Source organism: Dermacentor albipictus, chromosome 4, assembly GCF_038994185.2.
Source record: "Dermacentor albipictus isolate Rhodes 1998 colony chromosome 4, USDA_Dalb.pri_finalv2, whole genome shotgun sequence".
NCBI lineage: Eukaryota > Metazoa > Arthropoda > Arachnida > Ixodida > Ixodidae > Dermacentor > Dermacentor albipictus.
The window spans coordinates 96861252-96883946 of record NC_091824.1 but is presented as its reverse complement, the minus strand read 5'-3'; the positions used below and the strand labels follow the sequence as shown (position 1 = coordinate 96883946).

Sequence of the window (22695 nt, the reverse complement as noted above, 5' to 3'; positions counted from 1 at the left end):
GAGCTGACTCAACACACGTACCGCCTCTTCGAAGAGCGAAGTAAAACTGGCGGTGGTCTAGAGCAGACAGAAGACCTCCGTCAGACGTACTATATATAGCGACGGTCTCAATTCCGGCAGCTTTGATGCTTTGAGGTAGCATGTGTGGATTTATTGACCAGTTGCTTCAAGCCGACTAGTTTGCGTAGACGTGACGCCTGCGACAGAAAGTATGTCCCACATCCGCCACAGCCATCAGTGGTGGCACTGACTAACACTGACAGGGTTAGTTCAAGAAGATAAACATAAATACCCAAGATAGTGGATGAGGAAACGGTGCTGTGGTAGCTAGTAAGAGCATCGTACGCGTAATGCCATGCCATCGGTTTGTATCCCGCCTGTGGGGAGTTGTTTTTTCATGTATATTCATTTTCACTCATTCATCATCCTTTTACTTCAATTAACAGCTGCAATTAATTTCCCGTATGCTGTCTTTGCTAGCATTGTCACCTGGCATCTAATGATATGACTAATAAAAATCGGATCCTTCGGTTTACTTTCAGCTTCTCTCTCTCTCTCTCTACATGTGTATATATATATATATATATATATATATATATATATATATATATATGCGCAAAATAACGTTTTGGGGGCCAGACTAATACTTCTAGGGGATTTAAACTTGCCTGATGTGAAGTGGCAAACATTTGAACACCACTCACCAAGTGCTGATATGCTTTTCGAACTTATGCTTTCACTGAATCTTAGCCAAATCGTAACAGAGCCCACACGTGTTCGAGGAACCACTTCCAACACACTTGATTTAGTTTTTTTGAGCCATCATTTTCCGTTAGAGCAAACGCACCTTGAACTCATTAATGGCATGTCTGATCATAAGATTACTTTATGTGCTGTACCTGCTCATAATACATTTTCTTCCCAACCACGCATCACTTACCATGACTTCAGTAGAGCAGACGATACGAGTATTATTGACTACTTATCTAGCGAATTTACCGCCTTTGAAGAACTTTCAATACGTTCCACTACAAACATCGAAACATTGTGGCATGGTTTCAAAAAAATTATGTTTCATTGTATTTCTAAGTATGTGCCTTCTAAAGTTAAAAAAGAGAAAGCACAATCCCTGGATCTCACGTGACATCATTCATGCCAAACGTAAAGTCAAACGTCTGAAAAAATCAATGAAACTAGCACCTAAACCTTCATCTCGAAGTAATCTTACTCTGGCTATCCAAGACATGAAATCTAAAATAAAGACAGCGAAGTGAAACTTTTACACAAACACACTTCAAGGATTTCTAAGAAATTCACCAAGCAAATTCTGGAACTACCCTAATCCTAAGGCATCAAGTGATCCCCAAGTGTCGCCCGAAACTAGCAAACAAAGCGCTAATTCACTAAATAACTACTTTTCTTCTATCTTCACATCTGACGATGGGAAACTACCCCAAATTGACATCACCGTTAACAGCTCACTAAGCCCCCTCACCGTCACGGAGGCCGGAGTACTGAACCTTCTCCTAAACCTGGACACAAAAAAAGGGCCAGGCCCGGATAAAATACCCAACGCTTTCTTGAAAAGGTACGCAGAATGGATGACGAAGTACCTTTGTATAATATTTAACAAATCATTATCATCATCTGTTCTTCCACAGGATTGGAAATCCGCAAAAGTTGTCCCAATACATAAGTCAGGCTGCAAAGACGACCCGTCCAACTTTCGGCCGATTTCGCTTACGAGTACCGTGTGCAAGCTTCTAGAACACATCATACTAAAACATATAACTGTTTTCTTAGACAAGGAGAGTATAATATCACCATATCAACATGGCTTTCGCCGAGGCCTTTCTACAATCACTCAACTACTGGAACTAACCCACGACATATCATTTAATATCGACCAACACAGACAAACAGACCTCATCCTACTCGATTTCTCGAAGGCGTTTGATCGGGTATCACACAAAAAGCTCATAAGGAAATTTGAGGCTACATTAGGTACAGGCCCCATAACTGACTGGATTTGCGACTATCGTACTAACCGTACCCAGTTTGTGGAAGTGAATAGACAGATTTCCCAGACAGCCCGGGTAACATCGGGAGTCCCCCAAGGAAGCGTTCTGGCTCCCGTTTTATTTCTAATTTTTATTAATGACCTACCCGCAAAAATCACAGGAAACATTAGGCTCTTTGCAGATGACTGCATCCTTTATCGAAATATTAACTCGTATGATGACCATATAACATTAAACAACGACTTGAAAGCTGTGTCTAACTGGTGTGCCCACTGGCAGATAATAATAATAATAATAATAATAATACTTTATTGATGACTAGAGAAACATACAGTGCAAGAATCGGGCCTGCCAAAGCCACAGTGGGCTTGAACGGCAGTGCCTGGCAGACAGCGACAGAGCCATCAGTAACTCGTTATTAAACAATAGTGAAAAAAACACACACACACATACACTCACATGACAGGCTTCCAATCATGCAGTCATGTGTCTAAGAGCCTTTCTAAGACCATATTTTGTTTTCACATCTTGTATGCTTTGAGGAAGTAGATTAAACATTGCTGGGACATAGTAGTTACGAAGTCTTCGACCATATCTCGTCTTACAGCGGGGTGTAATGTAAGGATTCTTTGGTCTCAGGGAACGGACAGGCACATAAGGAATTTTATATTGACTTAACCAAAAATGTTTTAAGATAACAGTTTCAAGCAGCAAAGAATTGAAATCAGGTAAAGACAACGTTTTGAACACATCAGATTTGGGGGAGACATCATAAGCAACATGCTTCAGAATGCCACGAAGGACGGAGTTGACCCGGCTTACCAAATGTTGAGCGCCATGACCATATGTAGATATCCCATACCGGATTACACTGTAGCATAAGGCATGTACTACAATCTTTCGGACAGACAATGGCATGTAAAATTTTATGTTATACAAAACACAAGACACTGCGCGAAGTTTTTGACAAATATATGTGAAATGAGAGTTCCAGGATAAATCACTGTCAAAAAAGACACCAAGGTATTTAATTGAACAAGCGTATTGCACAGGGGCACACGAACAGGGATTGCAATGTGATGTGTGCAAATATAACGGGGAGGATAGGGTAACTTGCTTGACAGGGTTGTGGAAACAGATTAGTTGGGTTTTGGACGCATTTATATGGACTACATTATTCTGAAACCAGTCCATCACTCTTGTTGTTGCCATTTGTAAAGAAGAGATGGCGTCAGCGTAACTTCGAGCATGTGAAACAAGGACAGTGTCATCAGCATACTGATATAATTTGACGTTCACAACATTAGATAAATCATTAAAATATAAGTTAAATAATAACGGACTTAAAATTGAACCCTGGGGGACGCCAGCTTTAATTTCGGTCAGGCTGCTACGAAATTTTCCAATAGACACAAGTTGTTGCCTATGAGACAAGAAGTTTTTTAGAAGCCGCAAAAACGCACCCCGAAAGCCTAGCAAAGAGAGTTTGGTTAGCAGTATACTATGGCAGACGCTGTCAAACGCTTTGCGCACGTCTAGAAACAGTGCACAAGCAATCTGATTGTGTTCAAACGCAGAGTTTAGTGTATCGGAAAAATCTTCAAGCAGCAACTGCGTACCCCTATTCGGCACAAAACCATACTGGCTAGGAGATAACACGCCATGATTGCTTAAAAAGCTGCTCATTGTCTTGAGCAGATGTTTTTCCAATATCTGCCCAATGCATGAAAAGATAGAAATAGGCCGGTTTGGTCGGTTGACCATCAATACTAATAAATCTGCTGTTCTTTCAATCACCAGAAAAAAAAATAACTCGAGCTTTACGTATACCGTTAACGACGTGCCACTAATATGAGTTCATGAACACAAGTACCTCGGATTAACGTTAACACATGACTTCAGATGGAACTCCCATATAAATAATGTCACAGAAACTGCAATGAAACGCCTTTTCTTTCTTGGAAGGCACCTCAGACTAGCACCACCCGATACAAAACTTCTGGCTTACAAAACTTTCGTGAGGTCAGTCCTTGAGTACGCAAATGTTATCTGGTTGCCACACACTAAACAACTAATTAAAAAACTAGAAGGTGTACAAAGGAAAGCTCTATGGTATATATACAATAAACATAAATTAACAGACTCGCCCACCGAACTACTTAACAAAGCCGTAATCCTAACAGTACAAAACCGAGCTGTACTAGCCCGTTCTAAGCTTATGTACCAGCTTTTACATAAGAAGCTTAATATCGATACCTCTAGATATATCTCCAGAAATGAAACACGGCCGACGCGGCATAAAAACACACAAACACTCAATGAGCATTCTTTTCATACCGATTGCTTTAAGAATTCCTTCTTTCCTTTAGTGATAAGAGAGTGGAATAAACTTAGTGAATCCATTAGTAACAGCTCCTCACTAGATACATTTGCTAATTCAGTGGAAGAACACCTCCTTGCCTTACAGCTCTGACACATAGCCAGGTTTGTTACCGATCTTCATAGCCTAACACTTTAATCTATGAGTGTGCCTTTTGTATGATGCATCATACGCATGACTGCATCCTGTTTGTCATGTTCATTAGGTATTGTATATCACGTGTGCTTTCAGGTGTTTTTTTTCTTTTTCTTGTTTGGTTTCTTGTTTTCCCAGATTCTTCCTTGTTACAGTATATTGTGCCCAAATATTGCATTTGTGATGAACTACTTATTTCTTTTGTTTAGTGAAACCGAAACCTTTGCAATAACACACTTATGATGATATAATCCATTTATATTCTTTGTTCGCAAACACTACCCTATGTACTTGCCCTTCCTGTTATAATCCCATGAGGAATTGACAGTATGTGAAAATAAATAGATAAATAAATATATATATATATATATATATATATATATATATATATATATATATATATATATATATATATATATATATATATATATATCTTTTTTGCCGCAGGCGTCACGTTCTCGTGACGCCTGCGGCAAAAAAGACGTTCCACGTCCGCCGCCAAAGGTCTGTGAGTGGGGGCGCTGGCTAATACTCCCAGGGTTCTACTAGTACACATAAATACCCAAGAAAGTGGATGGGGAAACGCCGCCGCGGTAGCTCAATTGGTAGAGCATCGCACGCGACATGCGAAGGTTGTGGGTTCGGTTCCCACCTGCGGCAAGTTGTTTTTTCATCCACTTTAATTTCCATTATTTTGTCATTACTTTATTTCATTTATTAAGCACATGCAATTTCCCCTATGTTGTACTTGGTGTCAGTGTTTGTTGGCTTCTCATTATATGACTAATAAATATCGGGTTCAAGAGTTCTTTATTTGCATATTAATAAGGTTACAAATGGGGATTATACATACATAAAGAGGGAGGTCCCATAGTCAACAGACTGTACAGGGGACCTCCCATTACAAGTGAGTAGGATATATAAATACAAAGCAGCTATATAAAAACACAAAAGACACCATATTAAGTTAGTCACTTGCTTACGCTGTAAAACATTAACGACACAAAGCACTTATTAATAAAATGATAACGATCACATTGTTATATTGAGTGCAAAAATTTACGAAGGTTTGACTTGAATATGTAAAAATGAGAGGATATCTTAATATGACACGGTAATGAGTTCCAAAGTAGTGTGGCTGAAAAATTAGTAGTAAATTTACCATAATTAGTTCTAGGTTTTGGTAGTAAATAGCTGTTGGTAGAAGCGAAACGGGTAGACGTGGAATATGGATACTGGCTGGTAGTAATTATAGGGAATGGGAGCTTTCCGTTAACAGATTTATAAACAAGTAGTCCAAGTGAGTATTTATTTAATTTCTGTAACGATAAAATGCCGTTAGATCTGAGCAATGGAGATGCTTCCGATGTGTAGCTCGGTTAACCCCCTTTCTTCTCGTTTATTACATAACGAGGGTCTCGAATCCGGCAACATTGATGCCTTCAGGTAGCATATGTGGGTTTATTGACTAGTTGCCTTCACCCGTAAAGTTCACGTTCTCGTGACGCCTGCGGCAAAAAAGACGTTCCACGTCCGCCGCCAAGGTCTGTGAGTGGGGGCGCTGGCTAACACTCCCAGGGTTCTACTAGTACACATAAATACCCAAGAAAGTGGATGGGGAAACGCCGCCGCGGTAGCTCAATTGGTAGAGCATCGCACGCGACATGCGAAGGTTGTGGGTTCGGTTCCCACCTGCGGCAAGTTGTTTTTTCATCCACTTTAATTTCCATGAATTTGTCATTACTTTATTTCATTTATTAAGCACATGCAATTTCCCCTATGTTGTACTTGGTGTCAGTGTTTGTTGGCTTCTCATTATATGACTATATATATATATATATATATATATATATATATATATATATATATATAATAAACAGAAGTAAATACAAATTACAAACAGAAAACAGTCCAAATATCGGCTCCTCGGTGATATAAAAACGGTGACAATTCGTTGTTATTGCAAGGCCATGTCGGTTTGTTTTTGACTGTTTCTTTTATTTCTTCTTCTTTTATTATTATTATTATTATTATTATTATTATTAACCACGATGTGTGTTGTGCAGTCTCTTGAAATACGTAGTGGTGATGGTGGAGCAGGCATGTCTAGCCTAGCAGACAGCAGTGCAGACAGCTCTGCTGCCTGCGGTGCTATTTCGGATCACTTTATGCGGCATTATTCCCTGACGTAAAGAGATATGGCAAGGAAAGAAAATGCAGGGAGGTAGCGGTGAACATGGTAGTGACTATGATGATGAAGGAAAGAAGGAGAAAAAAAGATAAAAGGAGAGGCAAGGAGGTGAACCACACGGCGATATTCGATGTGAAACCCTAAAATAGGTGAGGGAAAAAGGGAGAGAGAAAGATAAGAGGGAAGAGAAAGAGCACAGCATCATCATGGTGAGCGCTACCCACGCACTCACCCTGCTAAAATAAAGCAAGTTGGATGAAGTCTTTAGTCGTTCGCCCAGGCATCTACGTATTCAAGGGAAGCGCACTGTTTCTTGTGTTCCTAATATGCCAGGAAGTTTTTAGATTTTCTATGCTTGAAGTAAGCGTACCTTTGGGAGCAAACCTCTGCTCAATGGATACAAGCATCGCACACAATTTATCAAGTAAATTCATTGCACTTTACGAATAACGATATGGTCGTTGCCAAAAACCACTCAATTAACGTCCAGTAATGGCCGCATTACAGATATGACTTGTCCAACTGCGTTTGGCGCTTCAAGAGGAGCAGTAGTGCGTGGCAGGGTGTCAGCACACTGTGACTCATTGGAAATCTGGACGCATGATAGTGTAGTTCATTGTTCTGAACAGATCGATTTGCAGACTTCCGTCTCCGACATACCCCCCGGTGACCTGTGTCCACGACCTCCCCTGCATGTGGGGCTGAGAGGGGCTAAAATACTGCTGATGTAAAGGCCTCCATCAAAGCAGCTCTAGCCTGCCCGGAAAACGGCTGGTGACAACGCCGACAACACCGGATAACTTGAGTGGCTGAATTGAAGGACGGCTTTTTGTTTGTCCCTTAATTTGAGGATAGATACTAAAGTTGCTTTTATTCGATGAGAGTATTGCGACAATCACTCTCAATATAACACACGAACTGTCGCGGTTATTACGACGCCTCTTCCAAATGATGTAGCCAGAGCGATCACAAAAATTGTGTTACGACTCTCAATGGGTATCTTTCCGACATACTAAGTATTTAGTTGAGGAAAAATGAGACGTCCAGCCAATCGTAGCAATTGCTACAAGGTTTCCTCGAAAGAAAAGCCTCGCAGCTGAAGAAAAAGAATTTGTTGACAATTTTGACTTCGCCCTGCCATCTGCTAGCCGCCTGGTTAGGTCACATAGAGATATAGAGATAGAGGTTAGCTCAGGTAGAGCGGCTGCACCGGAAACACGATGGTTCCGTGTTCGAGTCGCTTACCAGGACGAATTTTTCTTCAGCTGAGAGGCTTTTCTTTGGAGGAACCCGTATCGGTTTCCTTTGTAGCAGTTGTTACGATTGGGCAGATGTCTCATCTTCCCTTAATCAATTACTTCTCGCCACCTTGCGGGTTTCCGCAGAACTAAGTATTTGAACAACGCAGACATGTTTTGCATTGCAGGACAATAAATTAAAGTTGTTCTAATTTGCACCAAAACAAAGATCTTAAAGTACTCATGAATACAAGAAGCGGAGCTAAAAAAACAAAAAAAGGAGTGGTAGAAGTAGATTTAGTCGGGATCTTTTTATGCTTTCTTAGCTGAAAAAGAAAAAGTGTATGACTAAACTCGCCGCAATATACTTTTGTTGATATAGGTATGTTAAGTATTGCCCCTACACTAATACCACAAATACTAAAACTTAGGAATTTCCCCTGCCATAATATAGCGCTTAGTAATCCTTCCTACATAAAGTAAAAGAATTCGAGCTTTCTGACGATAGAAGATCTACCACGAAATCAGAAAACACTGCAAGAGGCGCCATGTAAGTGATACACTCATGTAAGAAATCCAGGGAAAAGACGGGGAAGGTGGGATAGGGTAATTGGACAGTGACGCCTTGAAGAAGACAAGTCCACTTGTCGAAACGTGGCTCCTGCATTCACCTTGTTCTCGTTTTACTCATGCAAAAAGAGGTTTACCCTGACAGCAGCATTTAATTAAAGTTTCAGGTTGTTATAACATATCTTTTCCAATGTTCCTCTTCCAAACGGTGCTGATTTTTGTTATTGCCAACAAAAACGGGCTGTTCTGCGTCGCTGGACCACCCATTAGTTTTCTGACCTTTCGGTTCACCTCCGTTATCATGTGCAGAAAAATAAATGACAAATATCATTCTATCCCGCGATTGAGAATACAAATGTCCACACTACCAGCCTAGAACTACAAGGTTGCCGGAAGCACGAAGCACATGCCTATTCTGCAGTACACGTGGAGCGCCTGGCATTTATCAGCAGCTACAGTTCTTCCACGCGCTGTCGGTTAAAGGCCACGCAAAAACAAAAAAAAAAACAATAAAAGGTAGACTTCATATTTGTTCCATGAATTCATGCAGCCAAGCAGAGAAAAAGCATCGCTTCCATGCGCCGCCAACAAAAACACACATCATATAACATACCTTTTCGTGGATCAGTTTGCTATTTTAAACCTAGTAGCGAAGAGAGCTAAATCGGTCTATACAGCACACAGCGGTGGCAACGTCGCAGTGGTGAGCACTGCGCGGAAGGCGCCGCTCGGCCACGCAGCTGATGGTCGTTGGCGGGTTTTTTGGTGGCTCTATCGACGCAGAACCGGCTCTAAAGTGGGCACGTGTGTCTGCGCCTTTGCGCACTTAAATTGCCCTCCATCACTTACATGCTGTGGCAGAAACGAGCGATATATGGGAGCTGAATGCCGTAAATTTTGCCGGCTGCTACGCGTTCGCTATCGCACGCAAGGAGGACCCAAATAATTTAGGGTCTGCGTTGTGCCAGTTTTCAGTTGTGTGATGGGTGGCTTCTGTTAAATATCCGTAGTTCCCCGTTGCCGCCAACCATCTTGGTTTCGAAGTTAGAAAAAGCGTGTGGCGATCGTTGGATGCAACAGCCGGCGCCCAGGCATCTCTTTTTGCCAACCGAAGCCTATAGAGCCGTGGAGCTGCATTTCCTACGCCCACCACTTTGTCGCAAACAACGATGGAGTGAGTTGCAATAAAATAACCCAATAAATAAACAAAAGCGGAAAAGGAGGAGAAGGAGGGGACGCCCGAATCGGGTGTGGCATGTGCGCTGAATTCAAAGAGATGCATCATCGGCAAATTGGGAATTGCGCGCACTCACTGGTACGCCCGTCTCGCTTCTCTAGAGAGCCCACTGGAACGCGACGAAGGACCACAATTCTTGACCCCCAGCTCCTAGAAGTACGGAATGGGCAGTTTCTGTGGGCACCGAATTCCGGTGGGCTGCGACAGCCTTTGTTTATTTATCTCCATCCCTATTTATGCACTTCGTATTAGAGATTCAGAGCGTGCGTGTGATGACGATGCCCCTCCGAAGCGGACAAGCGTATGTGCAGACACATTGGAACTTGACTCACTTTCCAACTTGCATTCACAACTCCATTCTTTCATGTCGTTTGAACATGCTGTTAGACAGGAGAAAAAGCTACAAGAGGGGTTAAAATGGTTGTCGGTAGCTGTTAATTCATTCATCTTTAGCTGTCAAGCTAATGAAACTGCAGCGAATTCTTCACGCAGTGGACAAGCGAAGCATTTGTAATCATGCAATAATTTTATTCACATTGGCTCAGACTGGTATTACTCGTTGTGGCGTACTTTGCTTATTTCTGGCATGAAATATCCTAGCTATGTTAGATGGCTAAAAGCTCCCGAGCGTTATTCATGAAAAAAAGTGAAAGTCTTATGTGGTAATGGCTACGTGTTCCACCTTGCATTCTAAATTACGCTGGTGCTGACTGATAGCGCTGAAGATATTGTAAGGAGCTTCAAAAAAAAGAACGCAACCAGTATTTTTACGTAGCGGTTATCCGGCTCTGGAAAGCAAGCAAAGACGTACTAGTGCACAGCAACCACGGCTGGTAGGCTGCACAGAACTGCACGTAGGTGTTTTGGAGACTGGGTAGGTGAAGGCTGATACTGTCCCCTACCTTCCCTTGCCGTGTACCTGGGAAGTTAGAAACCTGCTCCTGCCTGGTGAGAGAGAGAGAGAGAGGAGCGAGAATAACGTATTTAGAATCTGTGAAGAAGACAACCCTCACATGTGGCTACAGCAATGTTCAATCTTTGCTAACTGATACCTTTTCACAACGAAGCAACAGCTTGCGTTGCCCCTCATCCCCCCCCCCCCCCCCATCGCCAATACTCCGCACTTAAGTTCAGCCTATGTCTCTACTATTTGCGCTGTTGCTTCATCCCGAAGTCAAGCATTGCTGGTGATTTAAAAGGCTACGTCTTTCCGGCGTGCACAAGTGACCACAAAAATTGGTACCGGACTTCTTAGCAAAGATTTTATCTATCTCTAGCGTAATTGTTTCGTTAGGCTTATTGACGTTCCTTCAGCTATTATTTATTTTATTTAGGAATACTGTAGCCCTCACTTGAGGGCCATTACAGGAGAGGAAAAGAATACAAATTTACATTTCAACATTGACAATACAACGTTATACATCATTGTCAAACACAAATTACAGGCACGATGAACAAATATACTCAGAATAACAATAAGCATGATCAAGTCTCAAATATCCCGTTGCCTGTAATACACTTCTAATAGACTACAAAGTTCGTTAACATTTTGTGCTGTTACAGTGCTGTCCGGAAGGCCATTCCATATATGAATAGACGAAGGAAAGAACGAGTATTCAAAACCATCAAGGCGTGTTTTATAAGGCTGTACACTAGCACTGTGGTTTAAACGCGCACTGTGTTTTAAAGGGGGGCGAATGTATGTTTCTTTGTTTATTCTTATTTGATTTCTGGTTATCTGGTTATCCGTGTCAATGTAGTACTAATTGTGAAGTGCAGCTGATGTTGTGTTTTTAGGGGCCAAAGATCTCGGACGACTACCGAAGGAAGAAGTTGAACAGGTAAAGGACGCCGAGTGAATTCGCGTTCCGCGGTACACCTCCTATAGACCGTCTATGGACGTCTCGGAAGATATGGCGTGGTATGGAAATAAGCGCCAGTCGTATGAAGAAACGGGCTATATTCGAACTCTAAAATCAAGATTGGTGCAAGTCATTCGATGAAATATAGTCATAGCATTACGGAATCTTGTATCCCAGTAGATAAGTCGATTACTTTCAGTGAAACACTTTTTAATTGTCACGGCAGCACTTTGCCTTAGGGTACAGCAGGTACTTTTTTCAGCCAATCGCGCGTGTCTACTGCAATCGCGCGTACATTGTTGTGCGTGCACGTATGTATAGTAGTATGATTCACAATCGCAAGCACAATATGAATAAACAACACTTGGATTGCATTACAGATCTATCAATGCGCGAAACTGCACAAATATTATTGCTCGAGAGGAATACGCGCATCCTAAAAGCTCAATTTCTTGGTATTCGCCAGACAATGAAACCGGATCCGCATAGGGCAAGGTAATTGTTATGCTGTACAGTAATGTAAAAATCCTAAGTTAAAGAAAAAAAATTGAATTCAACGAAAAGATAAGTTGCCGTGGCAGGCCGGTTGCCTAGCCCAAGTGCACGAACCACGTGATGCATGCGGGTAAAAGGTTCATTCGCGCCTTGTCCTTGAGTGGCGCTGGCTAACACTGCCAACGCTAATGTTGTACAATCACACAGATACACAAGGACCATCGCGGAGAGGACAGCGCCACATTGGCAGAAGTGGCAAAGCACAGTGAAGAGAACCAAGACAAAATGAAAATGCATCACAGAGAAACTGCAATAAAGAGAGATGAAAATGGCCATCCAGAACATGTCCTTGCTGCGTGTATCTCTATAGCCGCTCAGGGAAACTGGTGGATGACTATAGACATATTAGAGCGCGCACGCCATTCACTGGCACGCCATTCACCACCGACATCCTCCGCTGCTATCGGTACGCAAGAAGCACGGATGTAAATATATACAGTCGGGGCGCCTAAAGCCAACAAGCCCGACTAGCCACTATTCTCAAGTTCATGCCTAAAGGATTGTTTTTTATTTGCGCTAGCAGAAAAAAAAAACTTTTATTTATTGAACACCAACGTATTATTTGGGACACACACAGCATTTTGCACTTACCACAGTGACTGTGCATTGTGTGTTTGGACAATAAATACGATAAATTGTTTTGCGTAACTGCAGGTACCCAGATAAATCGTTCATTTGCAGTAATCATTAGCGAATGTCACTGTGGTTATTCGCTTACCTTCACTTAAAGCATCTGGATCGTTTTGTGCCCGCCTTCCTGACCAAAATACAAAACCGCAAGGTGGACACGGAGGGCAGGTTTGATGCTTTTAGATCGTCGACCATACACACCGAAAAAAAAAATCCTTTGCCAGAGGCCGAAAGTCGGGGTGCTGAGAAAATTGAATACTACTTTATTTTCTTCCCAGGAGATACAAATGTCTTAGATTTGTACTAATTCTTCGTCTGATGTCTCCTGAAAGTTTATCTTATTTATATGATGTGATGTAATTATGTAGTATCCCATGTACTTATGGCCCACTCTGCAAAACTGGACACTGGGTGCTCTTGTGGAGAAATCCAAATACATATATTTATTTACGGAACTGTTCACCTCTAGATGTGCTTGTATGTGCGTGTTTGTTTTCTTGTACTATCATCTATGGCCTCCTGGAACCCCTGTACAGAAAGTTTATGCTTTCGTGCTCATGGCTGCGATCAGTGGTCTATGCATTTAGTGATGTTATTTTGTTTGCCATGCGACAAGAGTAGCTGTTTTCATTTATATACACCAGCCTATTCTAGTATGTGATGTTATTAAAAAATTATAGAAAACACGTAGCAGGTTCAGTGCAGGTGCGCCAGCTCTTTAAAGAGACGATGAAAACTAAAAAGAGTAGAAATAAACATGATAAACAAGCAAGTAGGCAAAAAAACGCATGGAGGGCCATACTTTGCGTTTACAGTCAATTTAATAATAGCGGCAGTTGCCACAAGATAGCATTGCTAATAATAAAGCTCAAAAATGTTGAAAACCGAAGCCACTGTGGAGAAAAAGACCAGTTGTGTACCTGTCATCGACACGAGGCCCAGCACCCCTCTCTCCGGACCGCGGTTACGTTAGATAAGCTCCTGAACATTTTCATAGCATAACATACTGACACCATGGGCACACCCGTCGTGGGCGCCAAATAGCAATTCGTGCACTTGTGCACCTTCTCAAGTTCACTGGCGTGTTTTTTTTTTATTGGATTTGATTGCATTGATTGTTAGTGGCCCTGTTTTGCGTCCTCTTGTGCGATGGCACTGCTCAGTATCTCCTGCACTTTCTTTGAGAGAGAAAAATTGCGATCCATTCGAGAGTAGCACACTGCTACTCACGAAATTGCATGGAATTAACGACCTCGTTCTCCGCAGCATAATGAGATAACAGCTGAACCAACTGTGATATAAACGAGAAGAAAAGGGGTTGCCTGAGGGACCCGATTTTCATCAGTCATATCATAAGAAGCCAACAAACACTGACACCAAAGAAAACATAGGGGAAATTACTTGTGCTTAATCAATGAAATAATAAAACGATAAATAATTTAAAATGAAAGTCGATCGAAAAACAACTTGCCGCAGGTGAGGAACGATCCCATTTTATTATTTTATTTATTAAGCACAAGTAATTTCCCGTATGTTGTCCTTGGTGTCAGTAATTGTAGGCTTCTTATGATATCGTTGTGATATGGGGATCTGACGGACACGCGATAAGAGTCGTCTCGTAATGCGCTGTGTGCAATTTACTATAGCTAGTAGCTACGATAGCACGCCCCAAACAAGCACAACACACCCTGTTAGGTGTGTGCTATCATGATTACTAGTAGTACTCAGTTACATTACAAGACGAACAAATATGAAGTAGCCCGATTTGGATATGTGATAGCAAGTTTCTATAAAACGGAAAGAGAAGCTAAGGCGGATCAACAGGTGGCGGGAACTGCCACGTTAACTTCACCCACTACAAGAAACCAAGCAAGCATGTGAGAACCATGTGCGTACATGAAATCAACACAAACGTAGCTACTGAGAAACGCCGTAGAGTCTGGTGCTAAATGAACACAAGCGTTTCTATGAAATGTTCATACCATTAGAGGAAGTCTCATTTTTTTAATACAACATGCCACCATAACGTCACATTGCGCAGCAACTGAAACGTGAATAAGCGTGCGTTAGCACAAGATTCTTTGTGCAAATTATTGCGCTGTGAAGCAACAAGCTTTGCGTGATGCCGTTACTAAAGCACTCGCTTACTTGAGATGGTAGTGCAGCATACAAAGCAAGGTGAGAAAAATGGCCCACCGTTATTCGCTTGCGGCTACACATCATTCAGAATGCGTGAAGCTGGAAGTTGGGCGCAATGTTTTCTCTTTTCTGTAGAAATTTTCTCTTTTCGTCGTTTCTCGAATAACTTGCGCTGTCTCATACGCACCACTCGAAGCGACGGAATCCAAGAAAATCGACACAATGATCAGAAAGGCATAAAAGCAGGCGATGGGTCTGCCGATAAGTACATCTACGTAACGCCTACTCCTGCTTGTCGTGCGCAATGCGGCCGAGGATCTGACCGAGGCACATCAATCCAGTCAACGAACATGGTTGGCGGTCACGGAAACGGGGAAGTACATCCTTTTATGCCTGGGGCTCTCTGCCTCGCTCAGCCACCAGTAGTAGCCTCACACTGTAAGCTTACCCCATGTCATCCAGCGCTACATCAACGCACCTTCCCTACCTCGCAGCATGCACTCTGCGTACCGCATACCACGCAGGAAGGTCGGGACACGGGCCATACACAAGCAACGCGGGAGTCAATCCTCTACAGCCTACACGGATGCGGCGTCTAACCTTGGATGAGCAGCTACAACAGCCACCATAGTTGTGAGCAAAGAGTATCGGAGCAGCAGTTCATTCCCCCGAAACAATCCTATGCAAGCCGAGGAAGCGGCCATAGCTCTAGCGCTCTTCCGAGAAGAGGTTTAAATCATAATGAACGACTCTCAAGAGGTGTGTCGCGGCTTCGCTAGCAGCAGAATTCATACCAAGGTCGCTCAGAATCATCGATAAAAAGCCGCCTACGAGACTAGTTATGATCGACTGCACGCCAGCTCAGCACGGCATTCAGGTATAACATCATGGCTCGATATCCGGCCCGTGGAATCGACGCCGAGGAATCTAAGTGCGAACGCAAGCACGTTAAGTTTCGTGCCAAGACATCACACAACATTACAAGCTAATCCACAGAACATGCCGCTTACCACAGAAGTTACTACCTAGGGAGCAGGAGCTCTACGAGTCCGCACATTCCCGTACTCACCTAGAAATAACGTCATAGCCCGTACACGATTCTCTCTGCAATGCTGCTGCTACGGAGAACCCAGATCGGTTACTCCACAGAGTAGGAGACTGCTTATAGGAACCACTACAACCGCCAAACCCTCATTGCAGCAACGAGCTTTGGCAGAATGATTTGGCCAGCTGCGACCTCAAAGATCAGCGACGGCTGATTTCGATTACCCAGGACGTGGCCCGAAGGAATTCTGGAATGAGGGAGGCTCTCCAAAGCTACATTCGCATACTAAAGAGATTTATTCTCTCTCTCTTTTTCGGCAAGTTTATTAACAATAATATCGCGTTACACCACCATCTGCTTCAATGACGATGGAAGACCTAGTAGCCAGCCACTCAAAAAGAACTGAAACTTGAGCAAGTTGGTATACATTTCGATTGGAAGCTTAGCACGGTTAGCGCATGCGCAATTGTTCATTTATGTCAATATATGTACTCTTTTCATGTCAAAGTATTTGTTGGCTACGAGTATCATCAGTGTATGTGCTTTCTTTGACGATCCCTTGTCTGTTGACGCTTGGTCCTCAAGTTGAGCGACTTATAAAACTACGACATGAGCGAAGCAATCGTGGCAAATTATCTTGACATAGGGCCACTTCAGATCCTGAGGGATGAGATGTCAGCTGCTTCGTGTCCTAGCCGGAACTGCAACCAAGTTTATTCCCTCACTCAAATATCAGGTGTTTCTAAATGATCAACAGCTGCATTGGTGCTCCCCTACGAGACCCTAAACGCGATGACCGAGCACGCACAGAAGTCCCTACAACACAAGTATGGACGCAGTGGTGGCATAAATGTAACGAAAACAGGAGCCAAACTTATATAGACGTTAAAGTTGACAGCGCAGGTGTTTCTATTATTACATGTAACGGCATATATGCAAGACGTAAGGCTTATTAGGCCCTTCTGAGAAGAACTAACGGCCACTCAATTATATGTTCTTGGATTAGATTACAGCCTCTTATACCCGCCACATCATCACAAGCAGTGAAGGAGAAAGAAGGAAAGGAAATGCAGAGATCTGAGCCCCGTGTAAATACTGGCTGGCGACACAGTTCTTATTGAAGGAGTAAGGGGAATAAAAAGTGATAGAACGAGCGAAGAGATGAAAAAAAAATATAAGCATGTTTCTGTGCTATTGAGGAGAACTCCTTGCCTGACTCGAGGATGGCCGCTATGTTTCGCTGTCCCTCTGTATAATCTTAGTTGCATGACACATCGTAGGGGTCGGATTAACCATCGAAATACAGGTAACATGCCAAATTTGTTTTATAAATCTCAAGCTACTCACCAACAAGACTACAAACAAAACCAAAGTTCACAGAGAGATGGAGGCTTGAAGTTATGAAAACCTGATCCAAGATGTTATTGACGCTGAAGCCAACGTTTTGAATAAACTTCGTAAACGTTGGCTCAAGCGAGATTCCTTGTTTCATTATTGTTGATCATCAGAAATATATAACCGACTGTTGTAACGAGCACTTTTTGTATTTACTCTGTTAGTCTCTAATATACATACGTGGAAAACATATTACGTACTACTGACAGAATAAAAAGGAACTACGACCAACATTTCATGCAGGAGAAATGGAAGAGAAAAGGTGCCGTTGGGCGGGTTATGGTAAGGCTGTAAATACGCGTGGACAAAAAGTGGATGATGACATAGCAATACTGCTGTGCATTTAAGTTGAGGATTCTTCTTTGATTCCGTTAGAAGGCCCACTATACCTCACTGCATGTCTCACGCTAACTTCAAAGCCAGTTAGAATTTTGCATGAAGTGAAGCTTCTGTGCACCCTCGCGTACGGAATAAGTAGAATAGAAGGGCTGAATGCCAGAAGGCAAGTGGGAATCACAAATAAAAAAAAAGACCACACAAGTAAAAACTCCACGCGCGAAGGCAAAGGCAGTGGTGGCTCTGATGGACGCCTTAAGGTCTTATACGCACTCTCTCGATTCCTCAAAGCATGGATGAATCAACTGCTGTTATCTGTGCAATCTCAACTTAAAATCCCGACGCCCCTTTCCTTTCGAGAGGACGTTTGATGGACACGTTATTGCCCTCGGCTCTTAGGCTTCGCTGACTGACACATTCTGATTCGATTTGCAGCGAACGTTTCTGTCTGCCTTTCTATTTTCGCTGTATTTATTTTCTTTCTCTTTCCTATACGATTCCTGCAAAAAATGAGTAATTCATTTATGTGATTAAAGGACATCGTTGCAATGAAATTTAAAGGGAAAAATTAGTGCGCAAGAAACCTAGGCGAGTTGGTTTAAAATGATAGGTTTATGTTATGGCTTGAAAGAGTAATTCGTGCAAGCTGGCCTTTCCGCTCCTTTTGTGTCCTTTATTTAGAAGGCCTTACCTCGCAAATGGTAGGAAGATGGCTCGAGGCTTCGTCATCTACAAATGCAAATAATAAAATGTAGTGTTTATTTCTTTGATATGTAAAAGTTGAATGATTGCACATGCTAACATATTTTTTTCAGATACTTGCTGTGGTAAAACTCAATGTAGCTAGCTTATTGTTCCATTAACCTGAGACTCAACGGAAATTTGGCATAAACTGGTAATATGCCGTTCCACACTATGAAATTTATGGATAATAATATTTTGCAAACTGCCATAACCAAATCATTGGGAAGCAGTCGTGACGAGTTAACTGACCTACTGAGGGAGCCAAACGTGCTGACGACGTTCACCACGTGCCATGCGCGCGGCTGTTACCCGGCGTACTCGACCGGCGCTCTGCGCGAAAAGTTGACCTCGAAATGTTAGCTAAAGCAATGGAAAGGTAAATCAACCTCAAGTTAAACCTGCAGGCACAAGTCGCCTTTTTTATACAATAGACAAAAGGAAACAACCAATCAATTCGCCAAAAACAAATACGGCATATTGTTCACCGCTTGGAATCTTCGTTTCGACGATAAACTAAAATCAGAAGTATACATAGTGATAGGGGGCGAGAATAAGCCCTGGCCGATGGTGGTGCCCTGAAGGATTCTTCGCGACAGAAGATTACTTTCGGTCCTCTAGGAACTCCTCAACGCGTACGCACCTGCCACGAGTGATACAAGAGTAAATAATGCCATAAAAAAAAGGGGGAGGATTAACTGGAAGCTCTGAACATCGGACACCGTGCCGCGCAGATAAAGAGGCGCCGACAAAATTTGGGGTCACAAATATCGATTCGCCCCACCCACAGGTAGAAGCGGGCCCGGATTCCAATAGCGATTTATATGAGTTCGTCTCGCAAAGGAAGTGCCGCAGGCTTGCGAAGTGCATCCGTCCATTCAAGAGCACGATGCGAGAAGACGTGCATAGATGACAAGAAGACAAAGTCACGGGTACATTTATTTCACCTTTCGAGGTCTGACGAACCCACTAAACCAAAACAAAAAGCACCAGTAACGGGAATGTAGCGGGTAACGAGTGCGTTGGCAAGGTAGCTCCACACTATAGACGCGAATCCTTATTTTCCTGAGGGATTAAATTAAGATACGCCTGCTAGGCAGCAGAGCGAGGGCCGTAGAACGGATGCCGCGCGGAATCGTTCGTTCACCGGCACGGATGCCCGCAAGCGTCGGAGGCGGCGAAGCATCAAGGAAATTGCTTTTGGATGGCAACTACGGTGCCCCCGCGGCAGTTTCTTTTCATAAGGTACGTCAATCGCGTAGAACAGCATAAAGTGTTGGAAGTATGCGAGAGTGAGAACTACACACTGTGGCAATTTGTTCGCGGCAGTTATAATGAAAAATAATGAAAGAAAAGAAAATGATTGGTCAAAACAAACTCAAAGGGGTAGGCATCAGGCAGCCATATAAAAGAACATGGCTCTTCATATTGCAGTCTCGTCCTTAATGCAAAGCATAGACGCGATAGCTGGCCATATTACACGCAGTAAGTCTTACACTGCTTTATCTTGTTATCGGTTGGAGCGAAAATCCGCCGATGCGCGTGAGCAATCTGCTTCTGAAAATGAGAAACGTCCTATATTGTCGACTCTAGTACTTTTCATCTTTGTAGATGCGGCTTTATGCGGGGGTAAAATAATCGAGAAACATGATTGCTTCTTCATTCTGCTTCCTACCTTATTAGCTTTTTACCATGGTGTTGTTTAAAGCTTGTTATTTCGTTGTTGGCTCATAGATCAGCTGCATAGCGCGGTGTCAGCCAAGCATAGCTCCCGAGTGGCAGTTTCCTTGTTTATGAGCATATTGGCCTCCTGCGCGAATGATGATGGCGCTGTGAGCAGCACTGCGATGACGTCAGCAGAGGGACTCGCCTTTGTTGTCTGCTACGCGCCGGTTGCAATAGCGGTAGTTAGCTTCAATTGCTGCCCCTCTAACTGTAAAGCTCGCATAGAATGGCGCTTTCTAATTACTATTTATATCGTTTCCGGAGGGAAGTTTAAGTCTTTATACTATTACGCCAAGACACGCTGCATATTTTATGTGCCTTCCATAAAACAACAGCTGTCGCGGTGAGGAACACGATTTCGTGAATCACTCCCCAAAGATCGCGCTAAATAAATTAGAGTTGCGCAGCTTTGGAGCCGAAATACAATCCTATTTCTCAGTTGCAAAATGACACGACCACTAAGGCGCATTGTAGTTGATCTCAAATTTTACGTTTCACTGATTTCACTCATTTGGTGCCACATAATTCAAACGATTGTCGAAGTGAACATCTAATTATTTCACTGACAAGCGGTTGCTCTCGTAGAGTAGTTGCACTACATTCTGTTTCGCCATTGTCAACTGTGGTTCTTCACACTATTTTGCTCAATAGGAATTTGATCATCAACTTCAATTCGAAAGATTCACTCTTACTTTGGTTAGCAAAATCGTACCATTTCTGTTCAATGCACCTTTAAAAAGCATGAATCCAACCGAAAAGCGTCACTATGTCAGTGTCAAAATAAAAATCTTCTGCTGACTGAAAGAAAAAGAAAACAAGAAAGACAAAAGTGCGAAAAGTTCTTTCTCCTCGCTTTAGTACTTCGTTTGCTTTATTCATAAAACATTTACAAGCTTACCATTATTAATTGTTATTGTCGTATAGTTTCAAAATACATAGGACGCGCCTACAAAAAAAAGTTATGCTGACCCAAGGCAAGTACTGAAATCTATGGGAAACGAAGCTTTAATGAAGCGGGTAATAAAAATTGGCAGTGGCTTAGCTCGGCTATGCCAGGATATACGTAGCGAAAGCTAAGGCATAGCATGGTTAGCCTTGGTTAATCTTGATTGCAAGTCCAGGTTAGTCTGGTTGTCTAGCTATGTTGCGGCGTTTAGCCGGTCGTTCGGCGCGCTGTTTTCTGGGCGACTCGTTTCCTCTTCATCTCGGTCCGATGTCGATTCCAGGCCTCATCCTGCTTAGCAGAATTGTCGCCGTCCACACTGCCGCCTCAACTGTGGTTGCGGCGCACGCGAGCTCTCCTTTTCAATCATCCGACATGTGGGGGCTATGCACACCAACTGAACAAAGAGGAAGAAGAAGCTTAAAAAACTTTAGAGGCGCCACAAGCGGTAGGAGGAAGGAAAAAAAATTACACAAAAAAGGCCCATTGATGTCAGTATGAATAGAGCAATGTAACAATAAGCCCTACAGGTACCTTTCACTAAACGTGTTTTGTACATTTATGTGGTTTGTGAACAAATACATTCGGGCCGCTGAATCACGTGAAAACTCAGGAAATATATTTCGCTCTATGGCACGCCATTTAAAGACAAAGGATGTACAAAGATGAAAGCAGTCAGATTATTCTCTTGTTCACAAAAGGGAGAAACTGCGATGTTCTTGGTGAAGAATGAGGGGCATAGGTTGCGGTTGAAAGGACACTGGGTAGAAAAGCAGGGCTAAGAACATATGGAGTTTCTGAGAAAGCAATCGGGGTCAAAATTCAAACAGCGGTTGAGCGCGCTGGCTGCCGGCGGTGGCAGCACCAGAAAAAAAAAGAACCTTGGAAGTTGTGCCTTCATGCAACTCACACGACCTATGTAGCAGTTGTCGTGGACATGAAAATGGCACGGCCGACCCATTTAATCTCAAGACGCCCACCAACTTTCAACAGCGAGACTTCCAGTGCGCGCCAGAGGAATGCGCACTGTGGCGGCATGCCGACCCCGAAAAAAACAAGGAGTTTGGACACGCCAGGATGATTAAGGAAGAAGGAAAGCCCCGGGAAGGTGAGCTAAAGCAATTGCAATACAGCTTGGCGAGTGAGAAAGTTACAAGAAATGATCTAGAATGGGGCAGCAAATGGAACCACTGAGCTCTTTGTGATGGTGGCGGTACTTTTTAAGAAAGCCGGATGGCTTTCTTAAAGTGCGGGCGGGAGAATGCGTCAGAAAGTGCGGGCGGGAGAATGCGTCAAAAAAGAGAAAAGGATGAAATTCAAATCGTTTATGAAATGGGCCAAGGAAGTAGACTGAGCTCGTTTCTTTCGTCGCAGCCGATAGTGGATGCAGACAACAGAGTGCGAGCAAAATAGCGCACAGTTTGCACACGTCCCCACTGCTCGTCTGAAGATGGCTGCAATCTGTATGAGGAGTGGGAAAGAGTACATGGGCATCGACAAAGAATCTCTCTTTGCGCACTCGCGGAGCGGTTGATCGCGTGTGGAGCACATT

General features: G+C 43.0%; 1 protein-coding gene across 16 annotated transcripts in view; it reads left to right on the top strand.

Moving 5' to 3' along the window:
* LOC135911416 (uncharacterized) overlaps positions 1-22695 on the top strand; it is a 989518-nt gene that overhangs the window by 693562 nt on the left and 273261 nt on the right. For 3 of the 16 annotated variants that reach the window (XM_070537274.1, XM_070537276.1, XM_070537277.1), the window contains 2 exons: positions 11570-11613; positions 12337-12462. The exons of the other annotated variants lie outside the window; for them this stretch is intronic. In XM_070537274.1, the coding sequence (XP_070393375.1) occupies positions 11570-11613; positions 12337-12418 (126 nt within the window). In that variant the 3' untranslated portion in view covers positions 12419-12462. Of the gene's footprint in view, positions 1-11569; positions 11614-12336; positions 12463-22695 lie in introns of those variants that run through there. 16 annotated transcript variants of the gene reach the window in all.